This window comes from Notothenia rossii (genome assembly GCF_949606895.1).
Source record: "Notothenia rossii genome assembly, chromosome: 5".
NCBI lineage: Eukaryota > Metazoa > Chordata > Actinopteri > Perciformes > Nototheniidae > Notothenia > Notothenia rossii.
Window position 1 is genome coordinate 68859276 of NC_136903.1, and position 17867 is coordinate 68877142.

At 40.2% G+C, this 17867-nt stretch overlaps 1 protein-coding gene across 1 annotated transcript in view; it reads left to right on the plus strand.

The window, feature by feature from the left end:
* snta1 (syntrophin, alpha 1) overlaps positions 1-17867 on the plus strand; it is a 43341-nt gene that overhangs the window by 5399 nt on the left and 20075 nt on the right. The window contains exon 2 of the mRNA XM_079682994.1: positions 2821-3006. Coding sequence (XP_079539120.1) covers positions 2821-3006 — 186 coding nt within the window. The remainder of the gene's footprint in view (positions 1-2820; positions 3007-17867) is intronic.

Sequence of the window (17867 nt, forward strand, 5' to 3'; positions counted from 1 at the left end):
GCTATAATAGCACGTTGCATTTAAATGTTTGAATTATTACTGTTTTGGGAAAAACACATTTAGATTTGACTTGTTTTTAAAGGATCAATTGATGCTGACTCATGTCTTTATTAGCATTTTGGGATTGTATTAGCACAGGACACCAAAAGATAGTTCCTTAGCAATACTCTATAGTTGTAGAGGTAGTAGAAGTACTTCCCTAGGGTATGGAAAATACACCGTCCATCACTTCTACCTACAATGTCAAATAGTTTGACTTACCTACAAACGGAACACAATATTTTCACTTTGTTACCCAGAAATGTTAAAGAGGTCAGTTTTTCTATGTTTTGTACAAAGCTAATGCTAAGTTTTTTCTACAGCACAAATCATATGAACATATGGTACAGTAGTTCAAAGTACTTTACCTTAGATATACAATAAGTATTATAGTATAGGATTTAGTATTATAGTCCAGAATAATAAAGGAGATAACTTATTTTACTGATCTCCACATTGGTTTAAACTCAAATGAAAATAATGGTAAACAGATTTTATTCTTTGGTGTACAACAAGTGATGTCAAAAGTTTAATAAAATGGCATCCAACAACTTGCATCATAAGTTGTACTCTGGTAATGCCTCAGAATTGTATGGTCTTGGCTAGCGGTGTTGTGGAAAAAAATCATGCTCATATCTTTAAGGGCCTTATGCAGGTTCATTCATGCCGCGCAGTCGGAATCCAACCATGTCTCTATAGAGGGTTCCAGTGTTAGGCATGGCTAAAGCTGTGTATGATGGGCTCCTTTCCCCCCCACCAATAGCAGTTTTCTTTATGGAGGTTCATTTCTGACATGCTCAGGTCTCTCGGGGGAACTTAACAGTTGCACAATATTGCGCTTGTGTCACTACTACAGTTCTTGTCTGACAGTCACAGCTCCTCACTCACAGCTGCATGTACTGTATGCAACAAATATGTGATCAGAGACCGAATACTGTTGTTTGTCCAATGGAAGATGTCCACTTCTTCTTTTCCGCTGTGCTTCGTTTTATATGGTTGTATTTAAATGCTGCCTTTCTATGTTTTGTGCCAAATTCCAGTAACTTTACTTTTTTTAATGATTCAAAAACATTAGTGAAGTTCATGATTTTGTTTGAAATACTGAAATAAAAAACGCTTGATGAGATATTCAGGTTTCACATCACAATTTAGAGACTCTGTAAGTAAAGGGCATCATATCACTTCTAATACTCAGTCATGCAGTGAACAACAATCTGATGTCACAGAGTGGTCAAGTAGCTGCATAATCCCTCCTTCTCAAACCCCAACAGCATGACTGACATGCATAGTAGGAGTGTGTCAGCTCAGCCCTGGTGTGTTTAAATGAAGAACACCATGCAGTGGCCTCTGAACGATTATACATGAGTAAAATCCAAAGGAATCAGCCAGAGGAAGCAACCTGTAGAAGATGTGTTTAAAAATAATTAAATGTAATTCTCTTTTAGATGATTCCTCACATGCCTGAAGGCCAGAGTCCAACTGCCGGCTGACATTAATGACCATATTTCTCATGAAGAGTGGAAGCCCACAGCAACAAGCAGATCCATCAGCCTACTAGCTGCTGACCTTCATTTAATGAGAGAGAGAGAAAGAGAGTGAAGGGGGAAGGGGGAGAGAAAAGGAGGGAGGGGGAGAGATGGATGGAGGGAGGGAGGGAGAGAGGAAGAGATGGGAAACTGCTGGAGTTAGTACAGGAGGCTAATCGCTGCTCTCAGAGTCTGTCCTCATATGGTCTCTGTAGTTTAGGTGACTGACATCTTTAGACCTTGATTGCTCCAATATGAGGATAGTAAATGGAAGTAAATTATGTGTGGAGCTTAAAGGTGACCTATTATGTCTTTTTATACATCAACATGTGTCCCCTCTGTGTAAAGACATTCTGGAAGTTTCAGGAACAAAGATTCTCTCTCTTTTTGTCCTGATCCATTTACCGTATATAAAAACCTGTCTGAAAATGAGCTGATCAGATTTTGGCCACTTTATGATGTCATAACGATGTTTTGGCTTGTGTAACCATTAGCCAATAACCAACCAAGGTAACCCCCGCCACCTTATCACCTGAATCTCCTCCTAGAGCACCATTGTTTTTTTTTTAACCAAACATCTCTCAGAGGGGCGTGGCTCCTTATTTTCATCTAAAGTAACAGACAGAGTATCAGCACTTTTGAAACAGGGCTGAAACAGAGGGGATTATGGGATGCTGCAATGATCTGTTTGGTATTTGGAGCCAAACACTTCAGAGACATGTTTGTATATATTTGAGACCTATAATATATTGAGGAAAAACAGTATAATAGGGGACCTTTAATTATTGTATAGTTAGGCTCTGTGTCTAAAACATGCAGTTATTGGACAACATGCTAATGCACTGTATCTTTTCATTAAACTAAGCTGTCATCTTTCTCTTTGGTTTCAATATCAGTATTTATTCTAGTCCTGGTCTTATTTCACTGTGACCTGAAAACTAGCTTATGAGTGTGAAGTTGTGAATTGCTCCGAGCTCCATATTCCACCACCTTTTAACAGCATGCCGTATTGGATGTTGTTGGTGTACTGGAGCTCTTAGCGTAAGCACTTGCACTTTGCATGGATTGTGTAAGTAGAAAATAACTTAATTCCCAGCTGCTCCGATAAAGCTGATCAGGGGTCAGAAGCGAACGGTTATGGTTGCACTACTCAAGTGTAAATGTATGAAATCCCATATAATGTGTCCATTGTAAGTAAAGTAGCAGATCCATGAAGAAATATAAGATGAAACAGCAACACGTTTTTGTCATGCAGGTGGGAAGGAGAACAAGATGCCAATCCTCATCTCCAAGATTTTCAAGGGCCTGGCTGCTGACCAGACGGAGGCCCTTTATGTTGGGGACGCCATATTGTCTGTCAATAGCTACGACTTAAGGGAGGCCACACATGATGAGGCTGTGCAAGCACTGAAAAAAACTGGCAAAGAAGTCATCCTCGAAGGTAAGATTTATTTCACTCAGAAAAAAAGAAAATGAAACACACTCTTTGTCTGAGGATGTCTTCTGTAATCACTGTCTTTCTTTTTTGTCTCTGCTTTGCTGTTAAAACGTTCTGCCAGGAGATAACACTTGTGAAATATGTCACAACTTTTTCTGCTGCATGAAAAGGAAGCATCATATTTATTTAAAAAAAAATAATCCTCAGAGCAGTCAAAATAAAATTATTCTCCTTCATGACAAAGTAGCATTTCCCTTTCTTCACTAGCTGCCCCAGATATATGCACAGATGAAAACAAAGGAAACTTTTGATACTTGAATATGTTTTGCTGCATTTCTCCTGCAGTTTGGTTCCTTTTCCCTAAAGGGCCATATGTGATGGGCCAAGAGACAATCTGTTAAGTAACAACTTTGATCAGACATCCTCAGAAACATCAAAATAATGAGTTGAACTGGAAAGGGAGATGAAACAAAATATTGCGAATATTGTTGTGGCTCACACCTCTGTCGTCCATCAAACGCTGTTAATAACAGAAAGTATTGTGTTGCTCTTGGTGTCAGGTCTGAGAACTGTTGAAAATGTACACGGTAAGACCGGCTTTACTGTAAAAAGGTTTTCAGTGGACTCAGCAGGTATTTGAAATAGTTTGTACCGTAACTCTCTGTCTCTTTTTGTCTCATTTTACAGTAAAGTAATTTGCTGGATGGGTTTGTGTATGCAAGTTTGTCTTAAAGCATCAGTCAGGTGTGACATCTCTTAATATGAGAGGTGATCTTTAGCTGTGAGGGCAGAAGAGTGGGATTAAAAACCATCTGTCGTCTTGCCAACTGATTGCATCACAGGAATTCTCCGTGGCCTCCCACGAAGCTGGGTTGAATTGAAGATTCGCTACAAATGCAAAGATTCTAGAGTTTGATTGATGTATTATACAAAATGTTACTATTCAAAAAGAATATGTTTCCATCTTGAGCAGTAAAACTTGACATTTAGTTTCTTCACGTTTATTTCTTTCTTCTATTGATCTTTATATTCTCTGTGTTTAAAAGTCAGTGTTACGAGAGCGAGCTTGCCCACAGAGTCCAAACAGAAGCTAACAAGTTATGAGCAGCGATGTGAGTCGAACTGACACTTCAGACCTTATGTGCTCTCGATGTATATTTTCAGATGAAAACCTAGTTCGCCAAAGTGTTTCTAAGGTAACTGTGCCCACACACACCCAAATTCTTACGTGTTTCGAACAGGTCCAATAAATAAGAAAAAAAGGATAACTAATGCAACACGACATACAATGTGCTTTTGAGAAAGTAAATGTAGGAAAGTAAGTCTAGAGTTACCAGTTTTCCGTGTAACAGCATTTCTGTGGGTTAGCTTGCACAGTGGGCTGGCGTCAGTAACCTCAGTCAGCGGAGCAGGTACAGCCAGGGGAAATCATTGCAAATCCCCCTGCCTTACTTGTCCACAGTCAGGCAGAAAAGTGTTTATCAGACGGCTCAACCAGCGCTGCTCTGTGATCCGTCATGTCAGGAATCATTTCATGGGTTTCCCTTCCCCCCCAAGGACCTGATAGAGGAGTGAGGAGACGAAAGAGGCTTGGAAGCTCACTGAAGGGAAAGGGGTGTTTGTGTCTGCAGGACGCTATGAGCTTTCTAGATCCAGTTTTTAACATTCAGATTTGCCTTTCAATACTATTTGTGCATCATCAACAAATACTTGAGTGCATTTGACATGTAGTCCAAGTAAGATGTTTGCTTTGGTTTATTCAGAAACACTGTCAGAAACAGACTCCTACTTGGCACTACTACAGTGCTTAAGGTCAGAGTACTGTAGCAGTCTTTCCTACAGCGCAGCAACAAACAAGCCACCACTGCTGCGCTTAAGGCACTTTTCTTCGCTCTGTGAAATTCACAACACAGACGGCCTTGAGTGAGATCAAGGAGACACTGCCTACATCACATTAAAATATCTGGAATGTGTGAACATTAATACTTGAATCTGTCAGATAAGTACTTTCACAACATCTATTCTAGGTGAGTTACATTACAAGCCTGAGTGGCATTCTGCGCTAGTGGCAGGATTTTTCCTTTTTAACCTTTTGGAAGTCAAGAGGAAGAAGAAATATCTTTGCCTGTATTAAACCGATTTCCGCTCACTAAGATTAGTGGAAATTAGATTGTAATAACAGCACATGTAAGGTATTAAATCTGAGCTCTGCCTTAAACCTTAAGCAGTATAATCAAGGTGAGGAATGTTTTCAAGGTGTATGTATTTTTCTTTCAGTGAGTGAAAGTCCATATTGTCTAAATGCCTAACATTAACAGACTAGAAAACAAGAAAATTATGTTTAAGATTGGTTTTGAAAAGCGTTTGGTGTTATAGCTGATATGGCACAGCTATAAATAGGTTTACCATTGTTCACTTTATATATTTTTAATAAATCATGTGAATATATGTCCCACACATTTGCGTAGCAGCCATAACCAGATAAAAGGGGCAGCACTGTTGAGTGTTAATATTTGTAATCCTTCTGCCTCCTGCTTTCCTAAATCTGTTTTAAAAAAAAAATATATATATATATATATGTTTAGAATAGGATGCCCTCTGCACGCTCCTCTTCCTCTGTAATCATGTCTCACAGTCACCATACATCAAAATGGTGATGGAATAATCAATGTGTGTCAGCACGAGAGGAACAGTAACCACCTGAGAGGGTCGGATAAATATAAGAGACCAGATGGAACCATATAACCACAGGGCCCTTCATTTCCGCCCAGCGACATTTACAGCCTGTGTGTGTGTGTGTGTGTGTGTGTGTGTGTGTGTGTGTGTGTGTGTGTGTGTGTGTGTGTGTGTGTGTGTGTGTGTGTGTGTGTGTGTGTGTGTGTGTGTGTGTGTGTGTGTGTGTGTGTGTGTGTGTGTGTGTGTGTGTGTGTGTGTGTGTGTGTGTGTGTGTGTGTGTGTGTGTGTGTGTGTGTGTGTGTGTGTGTGTGTGTGTGTGTGTGTGTGTGTGTGTGTGTGTGTGTGTGGAAAGGACGAGGACAAAGAAGATAGGTACATAAGTCACCTTAACATTTCACCGCATGCCTTATTATCACACCTGAATGTGCTATATATAAGATACAGACTCATACAGGGTTGCATTCACAATAAAAGGTGGATTTATAAAGATTTTGCTAAATCTTCAGTGTGAGAACATCATGGAGCAATTCAACATGGCTTGATGGAGCAACAATGAACGTATGTGAAATAAAAAATAAATTGGGAGAGAAATAAAAGAACAAAGCAGACATGTGAGGCAGCTCTCCAGGACCAAACCACAAAGCCTGACAGAAAATCACACACACAACCAAATTCTACACACACTGCCACATGGTGTGAAACAGAGACGCAGGATAAATTGGCTCCAAAGGTCAGGGCACCGAGGTGAGTGTGTGTGCATGGGAATGTGTTCATTGGGAGAAGATGCATGTCAGTGTCTCTGTGTGTGTGAGTGCTGTTCATGTATCCGAGAAGTCAAATTACTAGTACACTATGTTTCGAAGTGCAGAGGAAGAATGTAATACTATTGATTGAGCTGCTGAGGCCAGTTGTGAAACCCATAGTGTGGATGAGTGGCTGCTCAGAGCTGTTGTACAACTACCTCATTTATATTCTAGTTTTGGTAGCCAGTAGCAGACTTGACCCTCTTACTTGGTGGCTTAAGACTTTGCTTTGTTCACAAAGAAACAGTGTGTACGATATGTCCTCAGACCACATCTAAATTAGCAAAAGTGTTTTAGGGATTCCAAGCGGCCACGCACAGAAGCGGTAGGTAAGAAAAACCTGTCATTATAGTGAGGAGTGCGATGTTAGAAAACGCAGCCCGTCAATTTCCAGAAATGGGTGGGAATAGGCGTTTTATCTCACATTTATTGGAAGCAATATGGTGCTTGTAGTTCTCAAAGTGCCAAACTATACATCTGAGCAGTGTTTTCCTAAAATCACGACCCAGTTTCTCAAGAAAATCAACAGACCTTTTTGTGAGCAATTTGATGTAGGAACTTTTTCTTTCTACCAAACTACACTCATCAACCATATCTCAGTGCAGAAAGACACATGCATTTATTTATGGGAAAGAGGTTCATAAAAACTTAATCATAAAAACGTCAAAAACATGTATATATTTTTTTTAATGTTAATTGTAAAATGTTGGTTTCCTGAAATGCTTTGAATACCGCTATGACAGCCAAAAACCTGGAAGCAGTCATTAGCAAAAGCAATAGGTGATGTCACATTGACTAAACTGCTTATAGTCAATTGATCTCAACACAATACAGATAGAGACCTGTTTTCTTAAATGAGTTAATTTGTCATACTTCTTTTGTCTAGCCTCTTTCTGACGAGAATGTTTGACAGACTTGTTCCATGTGGTGAGGTCCATTTTTCTTCTTGGTGAGGATAATGTCAGCCTGAATTTTCAGGACAATTTACTTGGAAATCCAGGGGTCATCCTTTTCTGATTGTCTGTGCACGAGGGTATAAGGGACAGAATGAGATATAGACAGAGGTACTTTTCCTCTACCAAGACATTTCTGAACACAACTTTTTGTGTCTGTCCTGCCTTTTGTTAATCTAGGTGTGCTCAGGAATAATACACATAAAAACACACAGATGTATTCAATAGACTTAGTTACGGAAGCTCTATGGTTTCAGTCTTTTCCTTGTCTAAAAGTTATTTTTGTAGGACATGTCTTGTTTGATATTTAGAGTCTCCTCATTTCTGTTATCCCCATTGGGCTGTTGGCCAATGTGTAAGCATGAACTATTGATACACTGTAGAAGTATGTCATGCTTCAAGCCAAAGTATGATTAAGCACTGTTTTATCAGGACTGTAAGGCTTTACCTGAATAAGACATATTTTATTTGAATCTGATTTGGCTTTGACGTCCAAAAGTTGTTTGATGCCTCAATGATGGACAATTCGACTGATATGTTTCAAATGTCGCGTTCACACCAAAAAGAGCCGGAACTAAAATTAGTTCATCAGAACCTTTTTTACCCCCTTTTCAGTCCCTGCTAGAGAGCAGGGACTTTCGTTGGAGAAAAAGGTTCCTGTGTCTGATTGGCTGGGCGGAATGCAAACCGCGTCCCGTCAAACTCCCAAAAACGTTTGTGTAGCCGCCATTTTATTATCATTATTAGCATTAGCATTAGCCCAGCGCAGAAACGCAGAGAGACTAACTTATGTCAACATAAAATAAAACATGGGAGCGGTGGAGATGAGGAGATGTCGGCGTTCTGGCCGTTTACTCGGAAGGCTTCAGTAGAAGCTGCTGGGAATCCCAGCAGCTTCTACTGAAGCCAGTCCCTAACTCCGGAGACTTCCGGCCGGGGATTTTGGGCGGCAGTATACGCCGTGAAGTTGTTTGCGGCCTGCCAGTAAACCCAAAGCAGAAGAAGACGAAGTGACGTCAGCGGCTTCATTTGCCTAATCCACCCCCAGGGACTTATTCCGGTGTGAACGTGTTCTGTACTCAGTTCATCAGCACTAAAGAGTTCTCATGAACTAAGCTCTGATGAACCTTTGTGGGAAAAGTACTGCGGTGTGAAAGCGCCTAATGAGTGTAAAATCACCCGACAAACAATCGCTATGTTTTCACTAGGAATTCTTGTGTCTTTGTAAGCGTAGAATAAGCCCATCAAATCGACATAGTCCTCTTCCATAGAATCAGCCATGTCGCACCACCATATTTGTACAGTAGCCCAGAGTGGAATGGACAAGCTAAACTTTCTGGAGACCACAATAGGATCAATAACCCACCGGGGAGGGGTGAGCATAGCAGTATTTAGTTGTTTTAAACAGCCTTTTGGCAAACAAGATGATATTTTCTGATGGCGGTGCCCAATGTTTATCTCCTGTGTGACATGAATTTCTGGCCTGCTAAATGTTGTTTTAGTTGTTTGCATTCCACTGATTTGAAGAAGTCGCTGGCTGGACACGACTCTGGCATGCGTTCAGAGTGGACTGGGTGCCAGTGTGCTCGCCCACCTGTGGATTGTTTGCAAATAAAAATGAAAGATGCTAGCCGTGTGGGAGAAAGATCAGCAACATGCAGTGTATGAGACAAGTTTCTTTCCAGAAAAGCGACTGCACTCAGAGAAACAACTACCACTGTTTTCCAGCACTTTGTACTTCATGCGCCAGGACAGACAGTGAACCCTGCTTGTCTGTGTTTGCTTGGCGCATGAGGGGATGAATTGCAATAACAACAAAAACATTGGCACAGGCTATCTGCAAAACAGTTTTTATATAAAACATCACTATCGTTTCAGAATTTCATATTTTGTATATCCCTTAAATAAAACAAACGCTTGGATTACAAGACACACACAGGGAATATGCATCACTATCGGCTCAGTACAACATTACTCCACTATATCTTTGCATAGAAATAAGTGGTTTGCTGCTATATTAATGACACTTAACTGTACAGTACAGCATCAACATGCAGTGAGTTGAACTATCTACTTAAAATAGAGATTAAAGCCATAGCAGACTGGGTCAACAATAAACAACTGGTACTCAACATTGCAAAAACAAAAGCAATGGTGTTCGGATCCAGACATACGTTAAGCAGCAATCCTCAATTAAGCCTGACACTGGCTGGTCAGCCAGTGGAACAGGTAAACGAGACTAAATTGCTTGGCATTGTTCTTGATTCTGGTTTACGGTGGACAAAGCAAATTGACAGCATCGTAACTAAAATGGGAAGGAGCATAGCTGTGGCGAAAAAATGTACAAAGTATGTAACACCAACCAATTTGAAACAAGTCATTCAGTCCCTGGTTTTGTCACATCTTGAGTACTGTCCGGTAATATGGTCATCAACAGCAAAAACACATTTACAGAAATTACAAATAGCTCAAAACAAGGCTGCTAGACTAGCTCTCCACTGTTCGAAGCGCACTCATATTGGAGTTATGCATAGAAACCATCATAGCTTCCAGTTGAGAAACGTCTGCAATCTCGTGTTATCACTTTTCAAAAAAAAGTCAAATTTAGCAAAACACCACTGTATTTTTATGATCAAATAGTTTACACAAGAGACGAGCATGACCATAAGACTAGACAAGCTACATCAGGCCATCTACTGGCACCTAAACCCAGGAAAAATCCCCTGAAATCTTCTGTGTCCTATAGAGCTATAAAGGAATGGAACTCATTGCCAAACTACCTTACTGAAATAAAGTCCAGAGCCTCTTTCAAGAAGAGGTTGAAGGGCCATCTACTAATGACCATGTACCCTTGTGAGCTGTGAACCCTAATTTAATTTAATTAAATTTGATCGCATGTTGTTGATGATATTGGTGATGTTTTTAATGTTGTTAATGATGTCAGGACTTATGTCCTAAATGTTGCTGTATTATTGTTGTATTGTTTTAAGTGTCGGACCCCAGGAAGAGTAGCTTTTGTCGAGAGCAAAAGCTACTGGGGATCCTTCATAAACATAAACACTTTGTTTACTGCACTAATGACACCACACAACATGGCACAAATCTGCAAGAATTGTATTTTTGAATTCTATAAATCAAAATGTTGTCACATGTTGCTTTCTTCAGGAGAATTGAAAACAACACTAGTGTGAAAAGAACAGGTGATTGAGTTTAAAATACTCACATGGCAATCAACATGAATGTAGACACAAAGCACATAGAAAGGTTATTCAGCAATAAAAGGCAGTGTTTCCCACAGATCTGAAATATAGTTGGGGGGGTGGTGGTAGCGGGGGGGGGGGGGGGCGTTTGAGGTCACGTGCAACAACATTAACATTAACCTTTCTGTTGGTTGCTTGTTAGTAGACCCTTCACACGACGGCAGAGCGAACAGGGACAGGCAGGGCCCATAGTGATAGCCCTATAGTTTAAATCTACTACCCACACATAAACATATGGAAATGGGTTACTATTTAAAAATGTATTTATAAATGTATTTAGGAACCTATCCATGTGATTTTAAGTGGGGGTCGACCTCAAATCCTCTAGGGGGGTCCGGGGGCATGCTCCCCCGGTAAGATTTATTTATTTATTTTGGAGTTAAATGCATCAATCTGGTGCATTTTGAGGGGAAAATAAAGAGACTAGATCTATGGAAACACCTATACTAAACAGAACTGTATACATTTCAATAATCATAAAATCATGGCCATAACCAATAACATACCATTTCCAATATGAAAAAAACACTGAAACTTGTTTATTTATTTTTTGTTCATTTATAGTTGTGAGTGTGTCTGTGCTCCTGAATCAGCCTCTCCTGTCTCTCTCCTCTCCCCCCTGCTCCTCTTTGAGGCAGCAGCAAAGACTAGTTTTAGCTCTCAACAAGTTTTAAAAGTGTATCTTACCCTTTTTCACCTAGTTAACTTTGTATTTATTTATTCATGCATATTTTACTAATCACGTTAGATTACGCTTTTATCCAAAGCGACTTATAATGACCGATTACAGGGACATTCTCCCTGGAGTAACTAAGGGCTAAGTGCCTTACTCAAGGGCGCACTAGTGGTGGTGTTCCTGGCGGGATTTGAACTCACAGCCTTCCGATCTTCAGCCCACCTCACTATCCATTAGACCAGTGGTTCTCAACCTTTTTACACCAAGTACCACCTGAGAAAATAGTTGGCTCTCCAAGTACCACCATATGACCAATGTTAAAATACAGTCCATGCAGGACTCGGAGGCAAATGTACTCTCTCTCTCTCTCTCTCTCTCTCTCTCTCTCTCTCTCTCTCTCTCTCTCTCTCTCTCTCTCTCTCTCTCTCTCTCTCTCTCTCTCTCTCACTCTGGCTCACTCTCTCTCTCACTCTCTATCTCTCTCTCTCACTCTCTCTCCCTCACTCTCTCTCACTCTCTCTCACTCTCTCTCTCACTCACCACAAGTGAGAATATAAAGAACAAAATAATAACTTATTCTCACACAACGAATGTCAACTGTACACACATGTCATTTCCTGGACCTATACCAAAGTTTGAATGTAGGCCTCCTGCAACAACCTACATCATAACAGAAAATGTCCTATTGGGAATTCTGTTCCACAATAATAATGAAGCCTCCAGGAGCAGATGAGCCTAAGGGCTAATAGCTCATCTTCAGTCTGCTGATGTTTGCTATTGCCATTTCTGTGGTGGCAAAGTAAAAAAGAAAAGAGATAAGAAAAAAGACAACAATTAAGGACAAGTGTGTGCTTTTTCAGCGTTTGACCTCGGTCACAGCCTTCTCTCCATTATTTGAGCAAATGCCTTCTTCCTGAGTCACTTCTCTCCTCCATCACAGCGGCTGTGCATATCACTTTTGCGTTGCTTGCGGAGCCTGCGCTTGTGCTCGGTTGATGACTGTCCTCCTCCTCATTCACTTGTTCACTTTCGCTGGTAATATTCTCCTCTGTACTTCTCTTCCGAATACCTCACATTTTGAGCCACGTTTTTAACATCATTCAGCTTTCTTCTTTCTTTAGCTTGCTTGCAACGTTAGCGGGTAGTAAGGTCGTAATTAGCAACGCCAGAAATAACATTTAAAAAATGTTTTCGTTTCTAAATCTAAAAACAGCAATAGCCTATTAGAACTCATTTAAACCACAGTTTCAATTATCTCAAGCTTATTTTCATTCGTTGTAGTATTTTGATAGTATGATTTATTTTTGTATTAATGTTATTTAATCAAGCCTCAAACTGATGGCACTTGTCCCTATAGCCTGTTTTAAATTGAAGTTGTCTGAGGTCCTTACCATCAGCTGCTCTTGCAGAAATAATAGTGTACCTTAATGTCCCAAATGTTCACAATGTAGTGACTGCTTTTCGCCTTTTTGTTTACTTAGTTGTGTTTCCTGTATTTTATATGTCTGTGTTATGTGTAAAGGTTAAAGGTGGGGTAGGTAAGTTTGAGAAACCGGCTCGAGATACATTTTTTGTTATATTCCATGAATGCTCTTAACATCCCGATAGCAATGAATATCTTAAGTGCTTTGACAAAAAATCCATTAAAAAAATGTCATCTGTGGAAGGCTCTGTAAGGAAGTGGCATATTTTTTCCGGTTGTGTATTTTAAAATTCTAGCTCACTCGAGCTGGTTTCTCCAAAATTACCTACAGTACCCCACTTTTGAATAAATCTTTTTTTATTTTTTATTTATTATTCTTTTTTTTTATATATATGTCAGATTCCTCCACGTACCACTAGCGGGAGCCTGCGTACCACTAGCGGGAGCTGGCGTACCACCAGTGGTACGCGTACCACAGGTTGAGAACCACTGCATTAGACCAATCACTACCCTCTCAAATGGAAATATGTGTTTACATAAATGGTGACCAAACCGTTTGAGACCCACTGAGAATTTAGACTAAGTTAACTATCTAAACACTCAGAGTCCATTACCTCACCTCACCTCAGCTGAGGTTATCCCAAGCTTGAATGACACACAGAGACCAATCAAGGGCTTTGATTTGTGATCTGTATGACAGTGGCCATGTCGGCAGGCCACATCATGTATACAGCCAGTCACCCTGTGTGAGGCAGGCCACTTAATAGGCCAGAAGGAGGTGAGATCAGAGCAAGAGAGCGAGGGATCATTGTCCACAAGTTAATCGATCGCAGATGGCGTCGTGGTCACGGACGAATAAAAAAAAAAACGTATAAAAAAAAAAAAAAAAACTAAATGGGTCGCGAAATATACTTGGGCGGCCGTTAATATACCTGGGCGGCTCGCCCAAGTATAGTCGATGAGTGGGAAACCCTGAAAGGTCTCCATAAACTATTTCTTAATTTGAAATGTTGCTACATTTTTGTTTCTATAGTTAGTAGATTTTAGAAATATGGAAATGTAGGACCTTTCTTGGCAATAAATACCTCTCTGTTATCTCTTTAATTGATTGATTCTTTTTTATTTCCTACTGATTTGAAACAACTGTTCTACACACTAAACTATGTAAGCTGGTGTTTTTAAGGTTTTCTTTTAATCCCAAAGAAAAAAAAAATTCTTCCATTCTTAAAAGTTGCTAACCATTAGAGGCAACCTATGTTGGACGAGAGTTATTTAGATCATGCCTTTAGTGCAGGCTATATTTTGAAGTTGTATTATAGCTTTTCAAATGAAATCCCAGCAAACACAGTGGTTGCACTATTGATTGTATAGTCAATTAATCTGACTACATTCACTACATAATTCCACTGGAACTGCATTTATACTGCTTTAAAATGGTCAGAATGTGAAAATTCAATATGCACAAGTAGGAATGTGTTTCAAGAGTGCCTGATGTAAGATTAGATTTAAAGAGGTTCATTCGTGTCTGAGGAGTATTAGCTGAAGGATGCTTCGTCAGCGCTCACAATAAGAGCCTCTATTTCTCTCTCTCAGACAGACACAGGCACACAACCTGTGACATTTTAGAGAGCTACAATACATAACTAATGGTATTGAACAAATGTACTGAATTGCATACAAACAAGATGTTTGACGAGCAGTTTTGGTAATGTATAAAAGTGTTCATAATATTACATAATTTTAGGTTTTAGTACAAGGACAGGACATTCAGCTCTTTAGAGAGCTGAGGAGTGCAGAGAGTAGCAGTTAGTTACATTTTGCTTTGAGGGATAAAAAGTATTTTTTTTTATATCTACAGGCTCTTCAAGGACATGTGTGAATATAGTCCATCAAAAAATGATACATAGTCTTTTGAGCAAGGCCAGCAGAAATATATACGCCAGCCCTATCTCTCTGCACTGATCCAAGTCTGGTTAAGTGAGTGATATATGGAATATAATGACTTTGGGGAGTTTAAAGCTCCTTATTCAGACATAGTGTGCTCCTGGCTAAGGCTGTCTGTACTAAATACATTCTTTGTCTAAAATTATTTTCTAAGCGTACAGGTTCTGTTATTGAAGCAACATAAGCCTCAGTTGTGTTGGCTGTTCACATATGATATCATCTGTAAGTAGACTGTGCTCATGTATGCAAGCACATTCACTTGGATATGAATTTGCACACACATATTTCTGTACTGCTGATTCAGAGGGGTCACCCATTTCAATCAATCAATGTTTATTGATATAGCCCAATATCACAAATGTTACATTTGTCTCAGTGGACTTCACAGTTCGTACAGAATTTCAGTATGAGAATACGACACCCTCTGTCCTTAGACCCTCACATCGTACAAGGGAAAACTTCCAGAGAAAACCCACAGTTTAAAGGGGAAAATGGGAGAAACCTCAGGGATAGCAACAGAGGAGGGATCCCTCTCCCAGGACGGACAGACTTGCAATAGATGCCGTGTGTAAATACGTGTCTCGTATTGGACTTTACCAAACAGGTAGCCAGGGACGCAAGTGAGTTTTTTCTTAATTCACAGTTTCCGACTGCAAATTCTCAAGTGGTGTTTTTGAGCTAAAATGCCTGAGCCTAGACAGAGATGTGAGAGTTGGGATTTGTGTGGAGTGCTTTCTCAAGTGGCTCTTTTTGTTTGACAACGTGTGTAGGGTCCTTCTAAAGGCCATTTAACACTGTACTAGGGGAAACATGGTCAAATCTATAGTCATCAATCCAAAGAAGTGGTTGATTACAAACAGAAACAGACAGATATTTTCTGTCTTCTGTCTAGGCTTTTGCTGTGAAAGAACAACATATAGATAGTGGCTTGATGTCTGTCTGGTTCTCCCCGGATCGGCCAGCACACTGAAACTAACTAACTAACTAACTAGCTTGCCAGCCAGCTAGCAAATATGCTACAGACGCAAGCTAGCAAGCTAGCCTGCTATGAATCGACAAGGTGGGCTCACGTCAGCTTGCTCAGTGAAACACACTTACACTCTAAGGTACCGTTATTCTCTGACTGCATACCGTTATTTTGTTGAGTTTCCTTTGAGTTGTATTAGAATATTACAGAAAACATGTTCTGTGCCATAAAAAAAGTGATTATACATATTGGTTTCTTTAGCAGTATTATCTCCACATATTAACTCCACATACAGTGGGACAAAAAAGTATTTAGTCAGCCACCAATTGTGCAAGTTCTCCCACTTAAAAAGATGAGAGAGGCCTGTAATTTTCATCCTGGGTATACCTCAACTATGAGAGACAAAATGAGTAAAAAAAATCCAGAAAATCACATTGTCTGATTTTTAAAGAATTTATTTGCAAATTATGGTGGGAAATAAGTATTTGGTCACCTACAAAGAAACAAGATTTCTGGCTCTCACAGACCTGTAACCTCTTCTTTAAGAGCCTTCTCTGTCCTCCACTTGTTAACTGTATTAATGGCACCTGTCGAACTCGTTATCAGTATAAAAGACACCTGTCCACAACCTCAAACAGTCACACTCCAAACTCCACTATGGCCAAGACCAAAGAGCTGTCAAAGGACACCAGAAACAAAATTGTAGACCTGCACCAGGCTGGGAAGACTGAATCTGCAATAGGTAAGCAGCTTGGTGTGAAGAAATCAACTATGGGAGCAATTATTAGAAAATGGAAGAATTACAAGACCACTGATAATCTACCTCGATCTGGGGCTCCACGCAAGATCTCACCCCGTGGGGTCAAAATGATCACAAGAACAGTGAGCAAAAATCCCAGAACCACACGGGGGGACCTACAGTAGTCAATGACCTGCAGAGAGCTGGGACCAAAGTAACAAAGGCTACCATCAGTAACACACTACGCCGCCAGGGACTCAAATCCTGCAATGCCAGACGTGTCCCCCTGCTTAAGCCAGTACATGTCCAGGCCCGTCTGAAGTTTGCTAGAGAGCATTTAGATGATCCAGAAGAGGATTGGGAGAATGTCATATGGTCAGATGAAACCAAAATAGAACTTTTTGGTAAAAACTCAACTAGACTTGTTTGGAGGAGAAAGAATGCTAAGCTGCATCCAAAGAACACCATACCTACTGTGAAACATGGGGGTGGAAACATCATGCTTTGGGGCTGTTTTTCTGCAAAGAGACCAGGACGACTGATCCGTGTAAAGGAAAGAATGAATGGGGCCATGTATCGTGAGATTTTGAGTGACAACCTCCTTCCATCAGCAAGGGCATTGAAGATGAAACGTGGCTGGGTCTTTCAGCATGACAATGATCCCAAACAACCGCCCGGGCAACGAAGGAATGGCTTCGTAAGAAGCATTTCAAGGTCCTGGAGTGGCCTAGCCAGTCTCCAGATCTCAACCCCATAGACTTTCAACTCCCTCCAAAGATTTTCTGTGTTGCCCAGCAACAGCCCCAAAACATCACTGCTCTAGAGGAGATCTGCATGGAGGAATGGGCCAAAATACCAGCAACAGTGTGAAAACCTTGTGAAGACTTACAGAAAACGTTTGACCTCTGTCATTGCCAACAAAGGGTATATAACAAAGTATTGAGATGAACTTTTGTTAGTGACCAAATACTTATTTTCCACCATAATTTGCAAATACATTCTTTAAAAATCTGAAAATGTGAGTTTCTGGATTCTTTCCCCCTATTCTGTCTCTCATAGTTGAAGTGTACCTAGGATGAAAATTACAGGCCTCTCTCATCTTTTTAAGTGGGAGAACTTGCACAATTGGTGGCTGACTAAATACTTTTTTGCCCCACTGTATACATTTTTAGTATAGAGCAAAGAATGTCTTAACTCTTCAGAGTTTGACCTGAAGGACTATTACATTTCTCATTCTATCCCTTGTCATGCAGGATTGGTGTAGTCACTGGTGAAACCTTTACCGTAGAGCCATAGTCTGCTGTCCTATTCCTTTTTGTTGCTTTGCTGACTTTTACTGTCATCTCAGTCCGTAGGACCCAGAACTCCCCCCAAACTAAAAGGCAAATGTATAAGTTAAACTAATAAATAAAGATATGAAAAC